Genomic DNA, 13,413 nt, shown 5'->3' with positions numbered 1-13,413 from the left:
AACACTAAGCTTTCATTCTACTTAATAGTATTCTCATACATGCTATATCTTCTGAAAAAAAGAGCCCACTAAAACTGCCTTGGACTTCCAAAATGCAAGGTCCCTATGTAATCATTAGATTCTTTGAAAATGTAAATCGTTTACTATATAAACTTTGCTTCCTACTTTTCCTCTTGTCCTTTTAAAACAATTTCATCTCATGAGATAACAAGAATCCTGAAAGATTCATAGAATAGTTAGGGTTTGAAAGGACCTTAAGATCAAGTAGTTCAAATCCCCCTGCCATGGTCACACTAGACCTTGTTGCCCAAGGCTCTGTCCAACCTGGCCTTGAACACTTCCAAGGATGAAGCATTTACTACTTCTCTGGGCAATCTGTTCCAGTGCCTCACCCCCCTTACAGTAAATAACCTCTTCCTTATATCCAATCTAAACTTCCCCTGTTTAAGTTTGAACCCATTTCCCCTTGTCCTGTCACTACAGTCCCTAATGAATAGTCCTTCCCCAGCATCCTTGTAGGCCCCCTTCAGATACTGGAAGGCTGCTATGAGGTCTCCATGCAGCCTTCTCTTCTCCAGGCTGAACAGCCCCAACTTTCTCAACCTGTCTTCATACGGGAGGTGCTCCAGTCCCCTGATCATCCTCATGGCCTCCTCTGGACTTGCTCCAACAGTTCCATGTCCTTTTTATGTTGAGGACACCAGAACTGCACACAATACTGCAAGTGAGGTCTCACGAGAGCAGAGTAGAGGGGCAGGATCACCTCCTTTGACCTGCTGGCTACACACCTTTTGATGGAGCCCTGGACACGGTTTGTTTCTGGGCTGCGAATGCACACTGCCAGCTCTTGTTAAGTTTCTTGTCTACCAAAACCACTATGTTCTGATTTTCTCATGAAAATGATCTTTGAGGACCCTGCCACCATGCTCTAAGGCTACTCTGTCAGGGCTTTGTCACCATGACTGCTACACTAGCTCTAAAGCTCTTCCCACTTCCTTAGGTGCAAGCACACTTACAGGCATACCCCATGTCAAAATCTTTTTCTGACTAAGATAAGTGAACAACATTTGGAAAGCAAATGGAAAGGGGTTGTTAAACTCACTCCGTCTCATCCAAATTATACAAGAAACCAAGTCAGGGAAAATCCCACTGTATCTTTGTTTCTACTGTATAATGTCAGCATTGAAGTATTTAAATATTGATCCGACGCTATGCCTGCAGGGCAAGATGAGACCTTTGAGTTTAAACCCAGTGGTAAAGCATCCAAGCAGTTTTGCTCATGTAACACTTCAGTTTTCAGCACACTGCCTAAATTCCAAAGTTCTCCCCAAGTTCCCATCATATCATTGCAGCAATACAAAATTCAGATATGTTAACAGCCACACAATCCCTCTTTGTAAAATTATTTCTTAGATGCATCTTTCATTCATACATTTATGAAAATAAACCTTACTTGAATAAAAACTCATGTCTCTAAGTACAAGGATTATAGCCACAGTTCAAAATACTTGTGTAATATGACAAAGCAAATCTGTTTTAAGCATTTTTGTTACTTTTTTTCTTTTAATAGTATTCAGGGGCCTGCAGTTTCAACACAGTAACATATCCTTGGAAGCAGGATCAGAAAATAATGTTACAGACGATCATGCAATCATTACTTAACAGACATGAACTTCCCAGGGTTAAAAACCAGATCTAACAATTCACTGCTAAAAGCCTCAGACTCCAGACAGTCTTTTCACAAGGTTTTTTAAGTTTCCTATTCACAAGCAGTGCCAGCTCATAACTGTAAGCATGCTTTGGAAAATAAACTTGACTGGATGCAACCCTGAGCAACACAATCTAACTTGTAAATTGGCTCCACTTTGAGCAAGGAACTGAATCTCCAAAGGTCCCTTCCAGCCCCAAATTACCCTGCAATTCTGACACACAAGAAGTTTGCAAGCCACAGAAATCTGATTTCCCTATGGAGCCTCAAGCTTCACAGTTGGATGCTCCAGTGCCGGCACTGTGGGAGGTTGAATTGTCCTGCAGCTGCAAGGACTGTGCTTGAAGTGGAGTCTTTAGAAAGGTCACTAACAGGGTCTCTCTCCTCACCTGCTTCATGAACCCTGAAGGTGTTTAATACCTTCAGAAGCACTGTCTTGATCATTCCTGTCAAAACCTGCCAAAATTGGCCAGCATTTCCCAAAGATACTAGTGAGGTCAAGACAGACAAACAAGACAGGCAGGATAATCACATTCACTTCAATTCCTTTGGGAACAGTTTGGAAGAAAGAACAAAAAAACAAAACAAATCTTTACTCTCTAAATGAGAAGTGTTTCAACATTAAGGGAGTTCTGCTCTCACCAAAATTAAAGACGAAAGTGTTTTCTGCTGTGCACTGGAACAAAATGAGATCCTAATAAGTACATGGCTGCACTTACACTTCACTTTTTCCAAAACAAACCATCCTATTTTAGCAGAGCATGTCCTGCATTAACTGCAGGACTGGGTTTCCCCCACCACATGACTGCATCTGAGGAACCCTCAAGAAAAGAGTGCAGTCGGGCCAGGCAAGTTTTCCTTTATTCTGTTTGATGTTCCCCCTTCACACAGAGGGGCAAACTCCCACATCCCCTTCTGGAGCCAGCCCTGTCTCTCTGGCACTAATGAAGGCTCAACCCCTATAGAAGGCCAGGGACAAGCCTTTCACAAGAATCTCATACAGGAAGAGAACCAGAAGGAGCAGGACTTATGTCACTCTTTCCTTTATTCACAGAATAGCCTGGGTTGGAAGGGGCCTTAAAGCTCATCCAGTTCCAACCCCCTGCCATGGGCAGGGACACCTTCCACTAGAGCAGGCTGCTCCAAGCCCTGTGCAACCTGGCCTTAAACGCTGCCAAGGATGGGGCAGCCACAGCTTCTCTGGGCAACCTGTGCCAGCACCTCAGCACCCTCCATCTTCTCAGCACAAAGACCCTGAAACAAGAATGTGACCTCATCTTGCAGTGTCTAACTTTGTCAGCACGAGTCTTTACTATATCATGGAGAAACTATATCATGGAGAAACATTGATGTCACTCACAGTAAGGACTGTACAAAAAGACTACTGTGTGCAAACAACCCAGAGCTTGGCAATCCCCTTTTATGTCCACTTCTGATGTCAGTTCAGCCACAGGCCTTGCAGGGAAATAACGCAATCCAAATCTAACCTGGTTCCTTTGTGCTATCTTTTGTCCTTTCTTCCAGCGGAGAATGGGCTTGAGAGCAGGCAGATCCTTGTCCTCTTTTCCTCTTTCTATTACATGTTCCCCAAGGCTGTATGCAGCTTCAAATACAATTGGAGATATAACATCTTTGACTCTTTTCTGTAAAAGAAAACAAACAGATATTTCACCTATGCATATAGGCAAGCAGACTTTTATGTACAACTATTAAACTTATAATTACAGCAAAATTTTCTATTCAACACTGCAGACAGGAAGCAGGCTTCTCTACTCCTTTATTTTTGTATGTGCCAAACAGGAATAAGCACATTATTCCAAAACAAGTCAGAAGAAGACCTACTCTTGGTTCCACAGAAGCAGTGGCATGTTTGGCACACATATAAATTAAGTTTTAATAAACCCAAGACATTTCCTTAAAAAATAAAGTAAGTTCATAATTGTTTCCATTCGTCCTCCACAATACAGAAGCAAAGAGCAAATCATCTTCATCTCTGGGGTTTCTCAATCCTAGATTTTGACTGAGGTTGCCTCCAGTGTGCTCCACTTATTAAAAGAAGACTGCATCTTGCCTTGTTGGTTTCTAATATCAATGAAATGAATGGATGGGTAAAGGTACCAATGTGGCTATAATACATGCTTACAGACATGCAGGGGCAAGAAAAGCCATCTTCCAGCACGCTTCTAAAGCAAAACTCACAGCTCCCGCACCCTCAGCACATTTACACTTCCAGTATATAAAAGAAGAAATTTTTTCAGTTTCTCTGAAAAAATAGAGAAAATTCTAGGCTTCATAGCAGATGTATTAAATGGTGCCACATTATGCGTCTGATGGGATGAAAGGATTGCCTTTTCTTGTTGTTGGAGCCCAAGCCACAAAACTCGTACCATTTGTCACACATGTGACACCTAAATCCAGTTTGCTGTGTGAGGATAAAATGCTCATTGTGGTCTGTTCAGTCCTGACTTCCCAAGTCCGATTTATGGGAAAACTGAAGTGGCAAATGCTCTACCATTACACAGGCAAGCGTTCCTCTCAAATTTTAGCTACTTTAAAGCTTAGTGTGAATTCAGCACAGATGAAATTGAGGGAATAAATAAATACCATATATAAGCACAACAAATCTTCAAATGGGCAAACTCAACTTCGCCTTGCGTCAGTTAGCAAGCTTCTCTGAACACAGTCTGCCAACCACAACATGTAATTGATATGCAATGCAATTTAAATTGCATCTTCCAGATGTGGGAAAGACGGGCACTCGCTTTTTGACCACCCTATTCCATCTGTTTGAAGGCAAGTATTTGCTCTCTCTAATACGTTGATTGGCTACAGATCTCTGAAGTCAGACAAAGATTAGTGGCTAACCAAACTCCCAAAACACTGGTTAGCTGGGTGAATAACAGCAAAGACCAGGTTAAATGACACTTACCCTCCCTCACCTTGAAGCCTCCAGCCAGTCCCTGAATTCAGTTCCATTACCAATGTTTGCCCATGTCCTGTGCCCAGCAGCAACTCAGAATTATCTGAAGTTTAGACCATGCATTGCTTGGAGTGGTTTGGTGTTCTTGGTAATGGGCACCAATCAACACCAGACATATCAGCAGTGGTGGCAGCAGCTCTGTGACCTCTTTCCCACCCCATACAAAGGACCACACATACACTGGGGCACTGCTAATCCCCTTGGCAGAAAACACACCAATGACTTCAGCCCCTTCAACGATCCCTACCCTTAGGGTAGGGGTTGTACCTCACAGAGATTGCTAAATAACAGAGATTCAGCTAAACAACAAGCCTCAGCCAGCAGGTCAAAGGAGATGGTTCCTCCCCTCTACTCTGCTCTAGTGAAACACCCCTGCAGTCATGCATCCAGCTCTGGGGCAACAACACAAGAGGGATGTACAGCTGTTGAAGCTAGTCCAAAGGAGGCCACAGCAATGATCAGAGGTCTGGAGCACCTCTGCTATGGAGACAGGCTGAGAGAGCTGGACTTGTTCAGCCTGGAGAAGAGAAGGCTCTGGGGAGACCTTATAACAGTCTTGCAACACCTAAAGAGGCCAGCAAAAAAATCTGGAGAAGGACTTTTTACAAGGGCCTGTAGTGACAGGTCAAGGGGAAATGGCTTTAAAATGACAGAGGGTAGACTGAGGTTAGACGTTAGGCAGAAGCTCTTCCCTGTGAGGGTGCTGAGGCACTGGCAAGGGTGCCCAGAGAAGCTGTGGCTGCCCCATCCCTGGCAGTGTTCAAGGCCAGGTTGAATGGGGCTTGGAGCAACCTGCTCTAGTGGAAGGTGTACTTGCCTGTGGCAGGGGGTTGGAGCTGAATGAACTTTAAGGTCCCTTCCAACCAAAACCTTTCTAGGATTCTGATTCTACTACAACTCACAGAAGCTGCTAGCTTTGCCCTCACAGAAAAAAATCACATGTATTAACTTAAGCAAGGATTGTATCAATATACAAGATGAATATATACACAGAAAAACAAAGCTGTAAAAGAGCCTATGCAGCAACAGTCAAACACAAATCATCAGGGAAGTCACCACCTAATCCAAATGTATGCAACCAACTGCATAAACATGGAACAATTAAAAACGTATGGAGTAGGTTAAATTAAAATCCACCTTTTTTTTTTTATATACTTGTATTATTACAGTATGGTGTGAATAAGTGCTTAATGACTTTTAAGTGTTTTAATATGGTCTTGCAGGGTTCAGTCCAACACCCTTTGAAGTCAAAAGACAAGTTTCCCATTGACTTCAATGAACGTTGGAGTGTGCCCATATTGTTAGCTGGTGTCTCTTTCTGCTTGATTTTAGTGGTGAAATTGTGACTTCCAGCAGCTAGATTAATTACATGTGTGGATATTCTCTCACCACGGCCCTGGGGAAATATATTTCACATACCCACTTGTCTTTAATTAAGGATTAAAGTATGAATGTTACCCAGTTATTAATTTTGCCACATGTTCAGTCCCTTCTGCTCACAATCCTACAAACACAAAGGCAACAGTCTGCGGGATTTGTCCTCAGTAAGAAACAAGACGGTTCTGCCTCACAGGTACACCACAGACTGACTCGGATGTGAGCACGTAAAAAGAATAATGAATATTTGACCAAATGCAATCTGGAGCAGTACTATTTTAGGTTGGAAATACACTCAGTTTCTTAGAGTCTACTCAAACATACTGCTTCCAGTGGCTGAATCATACACTGCCAATACAGCCCATGGATTGCTTTTAAATATTCCTGATTTCTAAAAGGAAGTCAAAAGATGCAATGACAATCAGGTTTGAGCTAGACTAAAAGATCCTTCAAGTCAAGGAAACTATTGCTTTTTGTATCAGTCACATGGCCCTAAGGAAGTGCCTTTGTCAAGGAAAATAATTCCCACAAGCAGCTTTTACATGATACTGCTATGCTAAGGAAGTATTGAAGGTTAAAGACACCCACTTTATCATGAAAAGCATCCTGGGTAAATCATAGGACACAGACAGCACAGCTTCATTAATGAAAAGAACTTTCAGGGGACATTAAAACAAGTGTAATATGCAAAGAGTTCACATCAGCATCAGAAACAACTGCTTAACAAGGGATCAATGAGTAACAGCAGTGAATATCCAGTCTATACAGACTGGATGTTACTAAATTACTGCAAGTTTTCACTGTGCCTGAATTAGAACTGGGGATCTGAAGCTGGGTTTCCCACAAGCCTTTAGCTGTCTTATGTAGTCTACTTGTTCTTACAAGCAGTTTCTCTAGAGTGGTTATTTTTTTTCCTTCTCTTCTTTCAGACCAGGTTTCATTCTAGGCATAAGAAACTTCTGCAATCAGGCTTTTGCAGAAATCAATACACTTCAGTCCCTGTAAATTACCCTTCTGCCAGTAACCGTTCCTGAGTGGAAACAGCCCTAGCCAGCTGTATCCTTTCGTCAGGAACTTTAATCTTTTCCTGTGGGGCACATTACATGACATCACTCTGAACCGAAGAAAAAGGTGTTTTGGTATGAACAAGCTGGGTTTTTATCAAGGGTATTACAGGATGATTCCTCACTAGTATCTAACAAAGACAACTCAGAGTCAAAAAACAGCACACCTTTAAGAGCATCGAAGAGAGCAATAAGGCACTTAGAGATGTTTCAAAAGACACCATGGTCCTGAAAGCTCACCCTAACAAAAAACAGACTTGCCATCTCCTCTTCCATGACAACCACCTCATATACACATACGTTTTCTAAATGCTGTGGTAGAAGCTGTGCATGGCCACATATTTCTTCCTGTTCGTTTTCTGGCTTAGCAGGGAAGAAACAAGCAAGCAAGCAAAGCCTCTGCCAGATTTATGAGTGCATTTCTATTTGGCTTTAGTACCAAAAAGTCCTAAGAATCTGAAAAGTAATCACAGAGCAACCATCAAACTTTAGAGCTGTGATTCTGAACATCATTTCCACTTCCCTCTCAAAGATGGAGAGTGATGACTGTAAGAAATCATGTTCTGTACTTTTCATAGGCACAGCTGAAGGCATGTCATGACAACAAAAACACAGGCACAGATCCCAATATCCTAAAGGCACTCTACCTTGGCAGGCAGCCACTGCCTTCTTCAACCTTAAGTTTGTGCTACCAAGAGCTCCCACACATCAAGAACTTGGGCAAATGTGGATGGAACAAGACAGGGCTTTAGTTAAGGGATAGGATTTACTCTGCTCATGATGCGAGTAGTTGCCAAAGAGAACTGGGTATCATTTCAGCTTGCTTTCGGCTCAGTGCCACAGTACAGTCAGGGGACAGTACACGAACCCAATAAATCATCACATTTAATCCCCTGTCTTCTACAAGGTGAAAGTCTCCAGCAGGGGCTCTGAGGAGTGCCAGATTCCATTTTTAATTATGGCTAATGGGCTGAGAAATAAATTGAGATGTAAATAATTCCCCATAATCTACAGCATGAGTCCTGCAGGAATAAAGGACAAAACGTGGTCCTTTAAAGCAATGAATATAAAGTCATTTCCAGCAGCATTGAGAGGAAATACACGTAACTATCAGGGTGACTTCTGTGGTTGCCCCTTTTTTGCCCTTGTTCATGTTTTTCTGGAGCTTCTCTCCTATTTCCCTGTGGCAAAAGATCTCAGATTTGTCAGGTCTTTTTTTCTACTTGCTCTGATTGCATCCTGAGGACATCAACCCATGCATAGATTCCAGAGCTTTGACTGAATTCAGCACAGCTTTTCAGTACTTCTGAGAATCAAGCTCTGTTTAGTTTGATGACTAAGAATGAATTCAAGAACCTGGCTTTAAAACCCTCCACTTTAAACTTTTAGTCTAAACATATTTATTTCAAATTTTAAACAAGCACTAATAATAGACTAGAGGAATTTTTGCAGCCTTAAAACACACAAAATCAATGTGACAATCTAATTTAATAGGTAACATACTAATGCTGTAAGATGTATAATAGCTATCATGCTAATGCTAATCCAGCACAATATTTTAATCAAGTCACAGGTCAGTACTACATAACTCCTCAACTCGTGCCAAGAGATAAATAGTCCCCTGTTTAGTGATATAAAAAAATGACTCAAGTGTCCAATAGCCTTCAGAGGCAAAAGCCACTACTTCCACAATGTATAAAATGGAATATCAGCTTGGTCTTAATAAACATCTATTATTGCTTATGAATCAAAATAATGACAGTGCTTGACTTCAAAATCAATTACCTTTTTCTATTATCTCAGCCTCCCTCTCTAAGCTCTAAGTCATTCAGGATGCAAGACTTAAGTTCCATGCAATTCAATGAAAGTATCAATTAGACAAATTGGCTTTAAACTGGAAAACGTATTTCCATTCAGTTCAGACAAATGAATGCACACGTCATTCTTGTACCTGAAAATGAGTAAGGAGTGAGTTATACCACTTCTGTACTCACAAAAGCCTTCCTCTGTCCTGTGTTTACTTTGATATTCTAGAACTTGTAATTATTTAGTTCAGATTTTAGCATTGGTATCTCCCCATTGTAAAGGCAAACAAAAAGTGGTCATGCTAAAGTTGTCTAGAAAAGATCTAGTTTCCTTTCCACACACAAGTTGGGGTTTTTAATTTTTATGTTAAGATGTTATTGTAGCTAATGGGGTAGGGGGGAAGCCAACTGCAAACTCTTTTCCAAAGAAGAGGCAGAAATAGACATTTACTTGGTTGGTAAAAGCTCATTTACAACATTATTGGTGATTTTTTTGTCAAATTAATAGCATCTGAAGGCAATCAGAGGCCTGATGTTTCAATAATACATGCTTCTGTTTTCTTTTAAAATCTTGTGACAGCTACAGTTCAACAAAGTAGGCAAATAGTCTTTGTTGTTAAACTTCAAACATTACCAGGCTTCTGAAGAACCCAAAAGCTTAAAATGGGGGAAAAAAAGAGCAAAGGGTTTGCAGGGTGTCACACCCATAAGTGTTATTTAGGGTTAGCATTTTCCATTGTATAGGAGTGCTTCCTCTGCCCTCTTCCTAAGTTACTCCAGCACACTAGTTTTGCCATTAGGTCAGCAACCCCTCTGCATAAACTCTGATAACTGGAAAGACATCATGGGAGAGAAAGAAGCAAATCCTGGGGAATCTGGTCTTAAATAAACACCAGGCGCCCAGGAGCCTGTAAGCATGGAAAGGACACCCTGAGACAGCAAGAGAAGAGCTGCAATTCCAAACCCCAGCTGGGTACAATCACATTCTGAGTTTAAATAAGTGCTCATCATCCCTGCCATCTGGCTTCCCACTATCAGCTGGGGAGTGATAAAGGTATTACTGATGTCGGCATGGGAGAGATTGCGATCAATTGCGTAAATATTCCATGTCAAAGGTTACAAAGACTTAGCAAGAATCTATCACTGATAACCCTTTCATGGTGATCAGTTAGAAAAGTCACTATGCGTCACCTAGATACGATATTATGTATTAGTGAGCTCAGACCTAGATTTTCTAGCTCAGTACTAACATGCATCATGACAATAAAGTTTCACATCCTATCTATACATTTGAATGTTAGGTCTTTTATTGGACGTGATGTTTTCAGTTGTGCTTTTATCACCCATTCTGTTTCTCTCTTTAGTAGTTCACTTTCAGTTACTGCATTTTGTATTCTGCTGACACAAGATTTTACCAAAACCAAGCTTTAAAGAGATTTCCTTTACAGTGTTTTAAAATATACTGAGTCCAGAATAGGAGTTAATTCAACTACCTGCTTCTCTTTATACAGCATTTCCCTTCAACCCTGATGCAGAAGCTAAACACAGGGATCTTTTTGTATGAAGCTGTTAGAGGAGGAGGAGTTTAAGACCCTTGTTTCCTGGGTCATCCTATATGATAACAGGTCTGCTAAAAGTCTGACATGCCCATGGACCTGGCGGGGGGTGTTTGGTCAGAACATCCCGGTTGACTTTAGCGCTCATATACTGCATTTGCTTGTTCACTCTCTTCCTTTTGTCCTGTGTACATCTACCAAGGGATAAAAACTCTCTAAGGAAGACCAGTCTCCCTTCCCTCATTCCGTTGCTCTCCAGATGGATTTTCTTCCTTCTTTTGAAAGACAAGCCAAACAAAACAGCAGAATCAACCTTTCTGAATGCACTGCAAGAGGCAACAACAAAGTAATCAAAAGGCTTCTCCCAAAATCTCTGTAGAGGACATGGGAAACACAGGGAAGGCTAAGGTAAAGGACACACTCAGTGCTTCCCATTGACCATCCCACAAAGTGGCTAACTAAATGCCTGCTCCTGTCTGGAGATGCCTGTCGTTTCTCAAGGGGAGTAAGCATCTAACACATGTTTATGGGAATTGAGAGAGGATCCACATCCCTTCTTGGATCTGGGTCCTGGGACACATTTTATCTCATGCTGCCATAAGGTATGTCTATCTCATATCTACCAGGTCACTTTATTATCAGTAGGTCAAACATCTCTGGGCTGACTGAGATTGTCCTGCTGCATTGCCCAGATTTGCAGTGGATTTGAGAAAAGCACGGGTTTGTGCCAACTGGCAGATGTCCAGATGTCCCCTCAGTTCTGACCCTGGTATCTCAAATGGTCAAAGTGGCTGAATATCTCCTAGAAGACTCAGGGCAGAAGGCAGAAAGCCTGGATGGCTAGGAAATAGCACTGGAAAATCTATTTTGGTGGATATTTCATTTTAAGGTGACTAGACTTGAAGGCCTGACAATACGCTGTTACAATCCTTTCAACACCATTGTGACAAAGAGCATTTCATCAATACAGCTTTATAAGAAACACATGCATGCAACAAAGGAATGTTCTACTTCAGCCCAGTATCCTACAGAAAACAGCTAAAGGCAAAAAAAAAAATAATAATTGCATCATGTCAGGATTGAAAGTAAGCAGAATCATCCTCAGGAGAAGAGGATAGGTAGAGATGAAAGAAGGCTATCACTGATATTTTTACTGATAGTATTTTAATTCAGTTGAGTAGATATGATAGAAATGGCCCTTAGAAGTCTTGCAAAGAAAACAACACACTACTCAGCCTGCCTGCATGTAACTGAGAAAGTCTGAGGGCATATATTCATAAGTTCATGGCAGGGGGGCTGGAACAAGATGATCTTAAGGTCCTTTCCAACCCTAACTATTCTATGATTCTATGTTCATATATTTTCATTGACATACTATTGAGATGAGAACAATTTGCGTAAGAAATCTGGAGGTATTTAGACAGAAAAACATAAATCCTTCTTTCAGTCACAGGAGAATGGATAGCTCCACAATGAGGCCTGGGAGGGATGTCGCAATAATGTGACCTAAGATTATTCTTCCACTATTAAATGGAGGAGGTAGTATTTATTAGTCTAATTCTTTTGAAAGCAGGATTTAAAATCAATATGAGTAAAAAGAAAGAGTGTTATAACTGTCTGCTTTGCCACATGAATCTAAAAATGTGAACAGAGCTCCTCTGTGATATCTACTTGTATATTTAATATCACTTCATGTTTTCCATGCTAGGTACCTTCTAGAAGCTTTCTGAAACCACAGTTTGAGGTCTTTACTCCCCTGTGCTATAGCTTCTGTACGCACATGAGATGTGATATCTGAAGAGAGTGGGCCGAGGGAACCATAATGTTCTGGAATCAGTGAAATCTCTGAGGATGAGAAATTCCCATTTACTGTAACAACCCAATTAATAGGAATTAATAAGTATTAACTAAGTAATGTTACAGAGAAAAGTTGAAGGAAACATCAATTACATAGAAAAAGCATTGCAGATGGCTCCAAGAACATTTCATTAGCCTCTAAATCTCCCATCCTGCACATATCTACATATCAGCACACTGACAACAACCTCAGTAACACCCTACTTCCATGTCACCTCCCTCCCCACCACTTTTCTCCTCCCATTCTCCTCTGATCATCCAGACACTACTTTTCTAACATCTTCCTCTTTTCAGGCTTCCAGCTTCTGCTCACAACCAACACAAAACCAAAAGGAAGTAAAAAAGGAGCAAATGGGGACATCTTTCAGGAACCTCACCATTCATTTCAGCAAGGATAAGGCTTTTGCCCTTGTTTCACTGATTATTCCTGAAAAGGCAGAGCTTCCCAATCCACAACCATCGTCAGAGGACACCGCTGCCCTGCTCTCAGGGATGGCTGGGCTGGAGGATGTTGTATGACAACAAAGGGCAATTGTTAAAACCCATGGATGGGAGCGGGATGAACGAGTGTTTCTCAGGGGAACCAAGGAAAAATAAAACTTTCCCTTCAAGTTCTGCTGGCTTTAAAAACAAACAAGGCAAATGTTTCCATAAATAAGTGCAAACCATAGAGTTCCCCAGATCGAAGCCAAGAGCTCTACTCTGAAGCTGGAACTGCATTCATGGGGAATGGAAAAATGGCCCTTTACAATGGCAGTGCTGCATTTATTGTAATGAGTTTTTAACCAAATGTGCTTAAGTGCAGGTATTCACACTTTACACATCTGCAGCCTGCATTTGATCACTTTTGTTTTATACATTATCCACTGGGACAAGAGTGCTCATCCTAACAGCAGCATTTCCCCAAAGCTCCATCTGTCACTCATGTAACACTTGGGTGGTAACAAAAATTTATGAGCTACACTGATGATCATCTACTGTAGATGATATGCACTGACTCTAAAAAGATAACTGGATGTGCTGTGGTTTGGTGCAAGGGAAGAGCTGCCATCAGTGCTAGGAAAGG

General features: G+C 41.4%; 1 protein-coding gene across 1 annotated transcript in view; it reads right to left on the bottom strand.

Moving 5' to 3' along the window:
• The window catches only part of ITGA9 (integrin subunit alpha 9), a gene marked incomplete at both ends in the record, with an annotated part of 216,486 nt that overhangs the window by 101,591 nt on the left and 101,482 nt on the right, over positions 1-13,413 (bottom strand). The window contains one exon of the mRNA XM_080610922.1: positions 3,196-3,351. Within this exon, the coding sequence (XP_080467048.1) occupies positions 3,196-3,351 (156 nt within the window). The remainder of the gene's footprint in view (positions 1-3,195; positions 3,352-13,413) is intronic.

The sequence above is a fragment of the Psittacula echo genome (assembly GCF_963264785.1).
Source record: "Psittacula echo genome assembly, chromosome: 2".
Classification (NCBI taxonomy): domain Eukaryota; kingdom Metazoa; phylum Chordata; class Aves; order Psittaciformes; family Psittacidae; genus Psittacula; species Psittacula echo.
The sequence above is the reverse complement of the archived record's forward strand: the minus strand, read 5'-3'. Positions and strand labels throughout refer to the sequence as shown.